The sequence below is a fragment of the Eublepharis macularius genome, chromosome 2 (assembly GCF_028583425.1).
Source record: "Eublepharis macularius isolate TG4126 chromosome 2, MPM_Emac_v1.0, whole genome shotgun sequence".
NCBI classification, from domain to species: Eukaryota; Metazoa; Chordata; class Lepidosauria; order Squamata; family Eublepharidae; genus Eublepharis; species Eublepharis macularius.
In genome coordinates, this window is record NC_072791.1 from 116,822,284 (window position 1) to 116,834,958 (window position 12,675).

Below are 12,675 nucleotides of genomic sequence, written 5' to 3' on the forward strand. Positions count from 1 at the left end.
TTCTCATAATACCCTTCTGGCCTCGCAGGGAGTGGTTTCCCCTTCTATGAAAAATGGCAAAAGCAGGTTCTACCTGTTACCAAAGACCCCAGACTTACTTCACAGGGAACAATTACGCCATCACAATGTCATTCCCTCAGTCTGGCAGCATGGCTGCTATTCCCGAAACTGTAGGTTTTTCTAAAGAAGTGGCACAGATCTTGCTGAATGCTAGGAAACCATCTACTAGGAAATCATATGCCACGAAGTGGACGGCATTTGCAAACTGGGTGACACAGAGAGGTTTCCCACCTTTTTCCTGCCCAGTCCCCAGAGTATTTGACTATTTGTTTTCCGTGTTACTTAGGGGCCTTATGGCTGTGTCCGTTAAAGTCCACCTGGCTGCTATTTCAGCCTTCCACAAACAGGTGGACAGTAAGACACTTTTTCTCACCATGCATCCAAGCAGTTTTTAAAAGGGGTACTTCATACGTTTCCTCCTAGACGAGTCACGACTCCTCAACAGAGTCTCTCTCTGGTAATAGCCCAGTTAATGCTTCCCCCCTTTGAACCACTAGCATGTTGCCCGCTTGCCCTGTTATCTTGGAAAGTTGCCTTCCTAGTAGCAATTGGATCATTAAAGAGAGTGGGCGAGTTGGCTGTGTTAAGGGTAGATCCTCCTTTCTTACAGTTTTTCTCACAAAAGGTAATACTGCACCCTAGTTTTCGGTTCACCCCCAAAGTGGTGTCTTCTTTTCACTTAAATCAGAAACTCACTTCCAGTTTTCTTCCCTAACCTGACTTCAGACGCAGAAAGGGCATTACACAGTTTAGATGTGAAAAGGGTTTTATTGTATTATTTAGATAGGACACGGTCCTTCAGGAAAACTAGGTCTCTGTTCCTTTGTTAGGCGGGCCCTCATATGGGTTTACCCGCTTCTAATCAATCCCTCTCTAGGTGGATCGTGGCAACGATCAGGAGGTGCTATGCCGTAGCAAGAAAGCCATGTCCCGGCATGATCAGAGCTCATTCTACTCGGTCGCAGTCTTCCTCAGCGGCTTTCTTTCGGCGAACACCCTTAAAGAAGAACTACCAGGCTGCCACGTGGTCATCATTGGATATGTTCATCATCAGTAGATGCCAGTTCCAGATCGGATGCTGCTGTGGGGAATGCAGTTCTTCAGTCATTATTTGCCTAAAAAAAAAAAAGGAAAAGAAAGAAGGTAATAACGACTAAAAGAGTGAGAAGCAAATTTTTCCCCACACCCGCCCCCATTGTTGAGTAGCTTGCTATACTCCCAATGTGGGGCTGCACAGAAGAACAACAATGAAAACTGTGTTGCACTTACCTGTAACTGTTCATCGAGTTCATTCTGTGCAGACACACATTCCCTCCCTTCTACCCCGCTGTGAGGAAATATACACTTGTTTACCTCTGGCAGCATAGGAGAACTGAGGGACAAAATGGGCGCCCCGCCCTTCTACACTGCATTTGGGCGCGAAATGCCACGCATGCACTTTGGGTGGGGTCCACCCATTTTTCGAGGTTTTTAGAGCTATAAATCTCTCTCCAAGGCAGACCTGCGCAAGCTCAGTCCCAATGTATGTCTGCACAAAATGAACTCGACGAACAACAGTTACAGGTAAGTGCAACACTGTTTTTCTCCTTGCATGTATTGTGAGTAATTGATGATGGCCTGTCTGCTTGGGAATCATTGCTACCACACCCTCTGCTATTGTTAGCCTGGGGATCCTGTAAGGTCCTCCACCCCATTTTATTTTATATATAGACTTCTTTTGTTATGTTACTACTTTTGCTCTCACGAGGCAGTAGGTCAGGTTTTTTGGGCCCGGGTTCCTCACAGAAAAGAGATTATAGGGAGAAAATCTATTTTGTACAGCAATCATAAGCAGACTTCTTTTTTAGAAGAAGATGATGGCTACTGGGCTATTTCCAGTTACCTACCAAGGGTGTGCTATGTTTGTCTTTCTCCCTATGGACAAGAAGAACTTCATATGTAATAAGTGCAAGCTGATAGTCTTGTGTGTGTGTGTGTGTGTGTGTGTGTTATGTGCTGTCATGTCACCTCCAACCGATGGGGGTGACATGGAGACCTCCAGAATATCTTATCATTAACAGACTTGCTCAGATCTTGCAAACTGGGGGACGTGGCTTCTTTTATTGAGTCAAGCCATGTCATTTTGGGTCTTCCTCTTTTCCTACTGCCTTCTACTTTTCCTAGCATTATTAACTTTTCCAGAGAAACTTGACTTCTCATGATGTGACCAAAGTGCGATAGCCTCAGTTTTGTCATTTTAGTTTCTAGGGAGAATTCAGGATTGGTTCAATCTATTACCCACCCCCTTGTCTTTTTGGCCATCCATGGTATCCGCAAAACTCTCCTCTAGCACCATATTTCAAATGAATCAAATTTCTTCCTGTCAACTTTCTTCACAGTCCAACTTTCACATCTGTACATAGTAATAGGGAATACCATTGTTTGGATTATCTTGATCTTGGTTCCCTCAAATACTTACCTTTGAGGATCTTTTCTAGCTCCCTCACAGCTGCTCTTCCAAGTCTCAATCTTCTTCTGATTTCTTCATTGCAGTCTACCTTTTGGTTGATAACTGAGCCAAGGAATAGAAAATCATGAACAAATTAAATTTCCTCATTGTCAGCTTTAAAATTGTAATTCCCTCAGTGGTTATTACTTTTGTCTTCTTTATGTTCAGCTGTAATCTCGCTTTGGCACTTTCTCCTTTAACCTTCATCAGTAGTCGTTTCAAGTCTTCACTATTTTCTGCCAGTAACATGGGGTCATCTGCATATCTCAAATTTAGTGTTCCTTCCACTAATTTTCATTCCAGTTTCTTCTAGATCTAATCCAGCTTCCTTATGATATACTCTGCATAGAGGATGAACAAGTAGGGAGATAATGTACATCCTTGTCTGACACCTTTGCCAACTGGAAACCATTCTGTTTCGCTATATTCTGTCCTGACAGTAGCCTCTTGTCCAGAGTACACTCTGGATAAGCAGGGATCATGAGTTTACCCACTTGTGCTCTGTTTGACAGGTCTACTGAAGGTCTTACTGCCCAGGTTTGTCCTGGGTAGTGGCTGGAAATTGGGGCATCTGGAGAGTGGGAGAAAACATCTTCGCGCAGCTACAATTGGAATTCAAAGGCAACCTACCCTCAAATCTTCAAAGAATTAACCAACTTTACAACACAATTATTTATGGTGTGGTGAGATAATACTCTGCTTTCCTAGACTTTCTCTTTTTTTCTTTTCTTTTAATCAAGATAAGAAAATTGATGATTCATCATTAGCAGAAAGCTTTTAAACTACATATGAGAAGGAAAGATTTAATGGACTAAGGGTAACCAAAAAGCTTATTATTTGTTTTTCTCTGTTATTTGTGAATTTGTATTGGGAGAAAGTGTTTTGGCTGGACTGGTTAAAGGAAAACTGAGTTAAGAAGCTAAGGTTAAAGCAATGGCCTTGAAATTTGGAACTGGAATGTAAACAAAATGAATAGGAAGCAACACTATCCGTAAAAAGACTTCACAGACCATTCATAGAAAAATAGAGTTATCTAGCGGAAAATGTCTTAAGGTACAAGAAAACGACATACCTCTATAGACACTCTTATATCCACAGATCTGATGCAAAAACTCTTTGATCAACTAGGTCATAAAATATATTCATTTGAAAAGAGAATGGAAGACAATTTTATGAAATTTAAAACATTTAACTGAGTAAATTAAAAATATTGAAGGTGCTGTTAAAAAAACCTCTGAGGAGGTTCCACACCCTGGGAAACTTACAGAATGGCGCAACCCAAACCCACCTTCCTGAGTAGATATAAATTACCTGCTAACATCTTCTCCACAGTTTGACACTGAGAGATCTCTGTCTTTCAGTGCTACACCTCTGAAGATGCCAGTCACAGCTGCTGGTGAAATGTCAGGAACTACAATGCCAAGACCACGGCGTTACAGCCCGGAAAATCCACAACAACCATCGTTCTCTGGCTGTGAAAGCCTGCGACAATAAATCATTCAGTTTCTTTAAAGAAATATCCTTTCTTCTATATAAGTTTGAATAATACTTTAAAAAGGGTCTTTTGGATGGCTCCATTTTCTGTATTCCCATCTTGCAATTTTAAGATTATTTTTTTCTCTCTTTTCTCAGTCTATTAGCCAACCACCTTCCTAGTTTATTAGCAAATTCAACATTTCTCTGTTTAGTATAGCTTGGGTTTTTCCCACCAAAGAGTCACTCTGAACAAGATGTGCACTTTCAGACACCAAAGCGCAAGAGAAATCAAAAAACTGTTAGCTTTTATGGCGTCTCTGACACTAATAGTACCCTTTGCCAGACTTCAGTTCTTGCCGTTGCAAAATTGATTTGTTAGGATATTTCATCTGCACTACTAGAACGTGTACAAGCAGTTCTTGGTTCTGAGGAATATTCACAGATCCCTTTTATGGTGGAACGATGAACAGAACCTAACAGTAGGGACCGTGTTCAGTTACAGTCCCATCCACCTCTTCATCTTTACCACCGCCTCCCTGTCGGGTTGGGAGGCTTACTCTGGAGACAGTCATATGAAGCTGCTCTGGTCTCAACATGAGTCCAAGTTACACATCAGTCTTCTGGAGCTAAGGGCCATACGGTTTGCTCTGAAAGCCTTCCTCCACCTTGTCAGAGGCAACAGTGCTCAGATATGCACAGACAACACAACTGCCATTCATTATCTGAACAAGCAGGGGGGCATGGTCTCTCTGTCCCTCTCCTGAGAGTCCTCCCTGATTTGAGAATGGGATATTCAGCATCAGGTTTCCCTCACAGCCATCCATATCGCTGGAGATGACAACACTCTGGTAGATGCCTTGAATCAGTCCAGGAACCTCAATTACAAATGGTCCATTGACATGGATTTATTTCAACCCTTGTTCCTGCAGTGAGGGTTTCCCATCATAGACCTCTTTGCTACTTCACTCAACAAGAGGCGCCCCCAATACTGCTATCGAGCAGGCAAGGGAAAGTCGTCCCTAGGAGATGCCTTTCGGATATCCTGGTCAGGCGATCTACTCTATGTCTTCTCTCCTCTCCCTCTCATAACTTTAACACTCAGCAAAATGATAAGGGAGAGGGCATCAGTGATTATAATCACCCCTTATTGGCCAAGACAGGCTTGGTTCTCCACCCTGTCCAAAATGTCACAGGGAAGGATTTCGCAGTCACCAACCCTTCTTCAGGACAACGTGGTTCTTCACCACAATTTAGACACACGGAAGCTAATGGTTTGGCTTATGTCCCCCCTGAAGTAGAATTCTCTTCCCCAGTCAGGAACATACTTTCTCAGGCCAGAAAGCCTTCCACCTGGAAGTCATACTCTGGCAAGTGGAAATGTTTATCCCTTTGGGCTTTTGAACAGGACTTAGCCCCTTCTTCGACATCCTTGCCATCTGTCTTAGACTATCTGGTCCTGTTAAAGAACCAAGAACTCTCCAACTCCTCTGTGAAGGTCCATTTGGTGGCTATCTTGGTCTATCATGAGGGGGTGAAGGGTAGGTCCCTCTCCTCCCAACTGGAATGCAAATCCTTCCTTAAAAGGTTGGCTAATGTTTACTCTCCAGTGTCCAAGCCCACTCCTCCGTGGAGCCTGTCTTTGGTTTAAGCAACTCTCATATATAAGCCTTTCGAGCCTCTAGCTATATGTCCTTTCAGATTTCTGACAGCCAAGACAGCCTTCTTAGTGGCCATAATATCAGCTAGGAGTGTGAGTAACTGCAAGCACCCCGGCTTCCTGGGTTCTTTTTGAGTGTGTGTACCTCCTTGGTAAGCAACACAGGACACAGGCTGGTGAAATATATTATTGGAGTTTATTAAAGAAAGAACATAGGCACGTGTGCAAGGCAGAAACCACTCTTTAGAAGCATTTAGGCAAGGCAAAAAACAACAGCTTGCTGGTCTAAATATGTTCTAACGAGCTAAAATACTATTGGCTATCTGACTATGCCTTCTCTGAGTTGGTTCCCAAGCTGGTTGATCTTACCAAAGTCCATCCATGCCAGCTTATTCTAGGCATCCTGGAAGTGGCATGGAGCTGAGAAGCTCTCTTTCTCACATTGCAGGTAGTTGGCAATGGCTACAATGTAACAAGACTGATAAACTGTCTAGAGACAAAGAGGCTTCTTGAAATCTGGAGGGGCATCAGCCCACTCGATGAACCATTCAGGGCTCAGTTTCTTAATTGGACATTACAGCCCTGTAAAGGATTAGGGAGTATTGCTGTAGCTGAGATCAGCATCAGGCTCTCACCTTCTCCAAGGCCACTCTCTCATGAGAAGAAAGCAGCCCAGGTGCAGCTAATTAACAGAGTTTGGGACTTTTCCAGAGAATAGGCCTAGTAAGAAATCTGCAGGACATGAGACCTGAACCATAGTTTCAAATTTAGCATTCTGTATTAAGTGGTACAAAGCCTGGTCCTTATAGGGTTAGGGTTATAAGCAATCCAAACAACCTTGCCCTTTGAACATCAGGGCGCATTCTACAAGGGCCCAATCTATCTTGTCAGTGTTTAGCTTTGGCATTCCACTTGTGGACTTAAGCAAGGCACCCAGCTGGTCAATGCCATCCACCTTTATTAAGCACTACGCAATTGACGTAGACTCCAGAAGGGATGCTGCAGTCGGTAGAGCAGTCCTGAAGAGTCTTTTTCAATGAAGAGTGACACTCCCACCGCCTGGGTGTAAGTTAGCTTGCTAATCTCCCATGTAGGATTGCACAGAAGACATGACAATGAAAACAGGGTTGCACCTACCTGTAACTGTTGTTCATCGAGAGTTCTCCTGTGCAGGCACACATCTGTCCCTCCTTTCCCCGCTCTGTGCTCTTTAATGTGCTAATTTATCCTCCTTCCCTAGCAGCTTAGTGAACTGAAGGAAGGATCCACTCTCCACACCTTTTATAGCTGCGTCCATTCAGAAGGCATGTGAGGGGGCCAAGCAAGCATCTTGCGCCTTTTGGAGCTTTGATGCATCTGCAGCTAACCTGGGCATGTGCAGTTCCCCATGTGTGCCTGCACAGAAGAACACTTGATGAACGACAGTTACAGGTAGGTGCAACCCTGTTTTCTTTTCCTCTTAGAGATATGAAAGCCATGTGATGGGAAGGAAAGAGGGAGGGGGTGGAAGAGAAAAATACTACATACCATCTAAACTCCTCGAGATTATAATTGTCTCCTGCAAATGCCACTATAGACCCTTTTGTCCAATTCACTTGAAACTTGGGGAGTCTTTAGAAGACAGCGTGGACTAGGTTCTGTGGTATTTTAATACCATATGGTGGGAAAAGTCCATTCAGAAAAATCTGCCATTTTCCACACATGGAAAACAGTGGGCAGACGTAAAATCCAAACGTAATGATAATAGAAATGGAACTCATGATACAACAACATTTCCAAGAATTATTTAAGCTGCTACACATTCCCTTTCATCAATTATGATATGGAATTAAAATGATGATTTTTTTTTCCATGCACATTCCTAGTTTTCTAGCCTAGCTTTGTCTTCCACGCACTGGTTTTCTGTGTCGGGGGACTTTGTTTTTCTATCAACCAAAATGCTACAGTCTGAAATGCTGCAACCTGCCTTGAGTCATCTTGAGAAAGGCAGACTATAAATGCTATAATATATAATATCAGATTCCCAGTAAGAAATAGGTCATAGACATACATTCTGACCAGCCTCTGCTTCTTGAAAACCCTGGACATTTTCTCATCAAGTACATGACCTTACTTTGTAGGGTTTGGGAGTGTTGGGGGTGGGAGGAGGCAGTGTTCTTGATGCAGCACCAATGCATGATGCTACTTCCAGTGAAAAAGCAGAAGTGATAGTATTGCATCAGAGTAACGTTCTAGGATTAATGCAACATGTTATGGTGACATTACCAAGGAGTCCCCTTAATTTTTCCATTCCTGGCCTGCTAAGTGGCAGCAAGGAATGTTGGGGAGGGGGCTGGCTTGGAGGTCTCCCACTGTTGCAGTGGACCTGCCCCTCATTATTTAGGCTACATTCATATGGAGGGTTTTTTCCATCTCTGTTTTCAAACTCCAGTGGGGGATTTTTGGAGAATTGTCATGATGTTTTCTAATAGTCCACGTTTCAGACTTTCTGCACCCTTGATATATTCTGTTTCAAGCCTCTCTTGGTAAAATCCCAGAAAGAATGCAGATCAAGCATGTTACCAGGTTGTCTGGACAGGAAGGTGTGCATTTTAGAAGTTCCCACCAACATTGCCATCATCTTCCTTGTCTCAAACCTCTGTGGCCACCATCCCTCTCCTTGAACCACCAGAGGGATTTTTTCAGATCTTTTAAAATAATGGTAATGGCTATTGCACTACAGTAAAATAGTCATGAGAATCTATTGCAAGGTCTAATTCCTCTGAATTTCTATCTAGGGGAACGGCAGTTAGGGAATTTGCCCCTGTCTCTGGAACTAAAAGGGCTAGACTTACTCTTTTAAAAAAATGAAAGCTAGCAATTCAGAGGAACTAGTAGATCATGGCATTAAATAGTTATAGTGCAGTGAGAATTACTGATTTTTAAACTGCCTAGGGGAAAAAAACTTATTGTGGTTTAGCAGGGGCTTAGGGAAATGAAAACAATGTAAAATGCATGCAGACTCTACATACAGAGATTTTAGACGATGGTTTTAAATAGTATTAGGGCTATATTTGAAACGAATGTGTTTATAGTTAAAACAAACAGTAGACATGCTTATTCAAAAAATGTATGAATTAAACAATGAAAAACACACATCACTTATTTAAGCAGCCCTGATTTAAATAAATACAGAATGCTGTTGCAAAATTAGATCTAACACTTCCATAGCCCATTAAAATTATAGAGCAGAAAGAGATAAAAATTATTTCAATGTAGATGAAAGTTGAAATAACACTGGGTAAGCATCTGAAGTCCTGGGTTACATTTCAGAAGTTAAGAGCCTAGGGTTATACTAGACCCAGCACTGCAGCTAGAGAAGCAAGTAAATGCAGCTTGAAAAAAGGCCTTCTCTCAATGCAGTCTAGCCTGGAAGATGGCCTCCTACCTTGACGCGGCTGCTCTGACCACCTGGATTCATGGCCCAATAACATTGAGACTAGACTACTCTAATGCACTCTCCCCTCAAAGTTGACTCAGAAAAGCCAGCTGATGCAGAATGCTGCAGCTTACTTACTCTCAGGAGCTAGATGGAGCATGCATATCACTCCCATTCTGCAGTCACTCAATTGGCTACCCATCAGTTATTGGGTTCATTTCAAGTTCATGCCTATTAAATTCAAAGCCCTTCATGGCCTTGGCCCCTCATATCTGGGCAATCACCTCTCCCTCTGCCATAGCAGCTTTGCTCATTTGGTCAGGGCCTTCTGCAGTTGGGCAAAACCAACAACTGCCCGCAAACATGTTCTTTCTGTGGTAGACCCACCTTATGGAACGATTTCCCTGAGGATGTCAGGGAAGCTTCCACTCTCCTGGCTTTCCACAAAGTTTGCAAAATTGAATTATTCAGGAGGGCTTTCTACCCAGATCACAAGACTGTGTCATAAGCAATAGCTCAGAGAGTGTCTTAGTAGGGACAAGGACTAAACAATACACTACTGCATACTGTCTGTTGATATAGACAAGATCCTTCCATGCTGCTAAATATGTAATGGAAATTAGTTATGTTTTGTTTCAGAGAGATTTAATCTGTGCTTGGCTTTATGCTTGTTCCATTTTTTTCTGCTACTATTTCCTATTTTATCTGTTTCCCTGAATGTCATAATTATTGTTCATTATTGTACTTTGTTCAGTGAATGTCCTAGCTGTTGATTATATTGTTTTTTCACTCACACTGAGTAATATGCCTTGGATCTCAGTGAGAAAGGCATGATGATGATGATGATGATGATTTACTTTAACATTATATTTTTGCACATTCCTCACAAAAAGCTTTATTTAAATGTATGTTTCCTTGAGTAGGTCATTGGGAAGAAATACACATAATGGAAGTTTGGAGAGAGGGCTTTCAGTTCTTTGAAGCTTAGCTGTATGAAGATGCATACTGAGTTGAATTCTAATGATAGTAAAAATAAAACAGAATGTTAACATGCCTTTTCTCTTTCTTATTTTCAGATATCTCCGTGAGTTTACTGTCATTAGTTGTCACTGCCTGTGGACTTGCTTTGTTTGGGGTATCTCTGTTTGTGTCCTGGAAGCTTTGCTGGGTTCCTTGGCGAGAACGTGGCCTGCCTGGAAACAAAGACCAACAGGAATCACTGAACTATACAGATACAGACACCAATGATCATGAATATAGTGAGGATTACCCAGGACAGCCTACTTCCTACCTTGACTCCTCTATGAAGATTAGCCACACCTCCCCTGACATTCCATTGGATGCAAAGACAGGGACCAAGGAGAACTGTGTGCACAATGTTCGGATGCATCGGCAAATCACAGAACCAACCCCTTCTGCTAGGTCAGTACTTAGAATTTGTTTGGAGTTTGGAGCTACAGAGAACGAGGTATAGGGTACTGTAGGGAGAATAAATTACTGAAAGAGTAAAGCATTATTATCTCCAGTCACACAGAAATACATAAATAGTCACAAAACAGATCCTTCATAGAGTAAATACAGTGGGATCTTTTCTGTTTTGCTTTTCCACAGATACATTTTATTGCTCCAGTATGTGTGCAGATAAAAAGCCTTTATGCTCCTAAATCCATAAATTGTCCCACGCTATTAAAATACTTTTCCATTCAGTTTTCTGCAACTTGCCCCTGCAGCTTGCCTTCTTTTGCACTTCACCATTGCTGCTAGACCTGACATGGCATTAATACGTCTTAACAAAGCAGCAAGAAGACCACATACTTCAAACAGTATTTTTCATAATAAACTTGGAAGTGGTGACCTAAACTTAGTGAAATCAGCTATTAAGGTTTTTGCCCTCTTCTGCGCACAGTTTAGGCTGCAGGTAACTTCCTTTAAGACTTGTTTATATAATGTAAGAAACATTATGGGGCAGGAGCAGGACAGTTTTATATGTGCATTGATCCTCACAGATACTATCTTGACAAGAAATTGCAGCTTACATGGCTCCTCCTTTGTTATAAGTTTTTAAGAAAAAAAATAGAAAATTTGCCTCTGCCTTTGGTTGCTTTGTTATTTCCTCACACATAAAGGTGAGTACATTATAACAAACTATGGAGGTCCTCTGCATAAACCTGAAGAACACAGTTGTTGGCAGCTGTTTGCAAGAGCTGCACTAGCAGCCCCATGTTTGTACATCACATATAGAAAAATTGGTGCACCTTTTCTTTGTTTTATGAGTTGAACAAAATAGTTAGTCCTGTAGTAAGTGAAGGTGGCCTCAATTTAATTTTGCAAAGTATGCTCATTTGCACTTATCTCTGATGCTGTGAGTGCTGATATAAATCTGCAAAGATTTCAGCAAAAATAGGTTTATTAAAACACTTGTGATGATTAGAAATAGGAAGTGTTAAGATTTAGCCAAAGCTTTGATATTGTGAGTGGGATGTGCAGTTACTCAGAGAGGGCTGACTGAACAAAATTATACAAAGGAGAATGTGTAAAAATGATAGAAGCATGAATGGAAGAAGGCAAGGATAAGCACTTAAAAACTGCTGTGCTGTATCAGATGTATAATTCACCAACTTCAGCACACTCTTGTTGACAGTGGCCTGTTGGAAGCCTTCAAAATCTTATGATCAAGGCATGATAAAAATAGTTCTCTTCTAGTTTAATTTGGCAAACAAAGCCACTGCCAAAAGAGAAATATGATTGTTGGTGATATTTATACCAGTCTACCATAAAACTATCTCAGTCTTTAAAAAGCCACCAATCCTGCAAAGATGCCACATAACTTGTGGCAGTGTTTGCCATACATTCGATACGCAGAATGTATACATGTTCTGATTTATCGCAGAATCACAGAGTTGGAAGGGGCCATACAGACCTTCTAGTCCAACCCCCTGCCCAATGCAGGATGAGCCTAAAGCATCCCTGACCAATATTCATCCAGCCTCTTCTTGAAAACTCCCAGTGAAGGGGAGCTCCCCACCTCCCCAGGCAGCTGATTCCACCTTTGAACTACTCTGACAGTGAAAAAGTTTTTCCTAATATCCAGCCGGGACCTTTGTGCATGTAATTCAAGCCCATTGCTTCGCGTCCTACCCTCTGCTGCCAACTGGAACAGCTCCTTGCCCTTCTCCAAATGGCAGCCTTTCAAATATTTAAGGAGAGCAATCATGTCTCCCCTCAATCTCCTTTTTCCAAACTAAACATTCCCAAGGCCCTCAGCCTTTCCTCGTAGGGCTCAGTCTCCAGACCCCTGATCATTCTCGTTGCTCTTTTCTGCACCCTCTCAATTTTATCCACATCCTTTTTGTATTGAGGCCTCCAGAACTGCACACAGTACTCCAGGTGCGGCCTGACCAAGGCAGTATAGAGAGTGACTATGACCTCCTGCGATTTCGATGCAATGGCCCTTTTGATTCAACCCAAGACTGAGTTTGCCTTTTTTGCCACCGCCTCACACTGACTGCTCATATTTAGTTTACAGTCCATTCTTACTCCAAGATCTCTTTTGCATACTAGTGTATCCCCCATCCT

The 12,675-nt window shown here is 42.2% G+C and overlaps 1 protein-coding gene across 1 annotated transcript in view; it reads left to right on the forward strand.

Annotated features, from left to right (window-relative positions):
- The window catches only part of SYT9 (synaptotagmin 9), a 150,947-nt gene that overhangs the window by 75,306 nt on the left and 62,966 nt on the right, over nucleotides 1-12,675 (forward strand). The window contains exon 2 of the mRNA XM_054971964.1: nucleotides 10,176-10,521. Within this exon, the coding sequence (XP_054827939.1) occupies nucleotides 10,176-10,521 (346 nt within the window). The remainder of the gene's footprint in view (nucleotides 1-10,175; nucleotides 10,522-12,675) is intronic.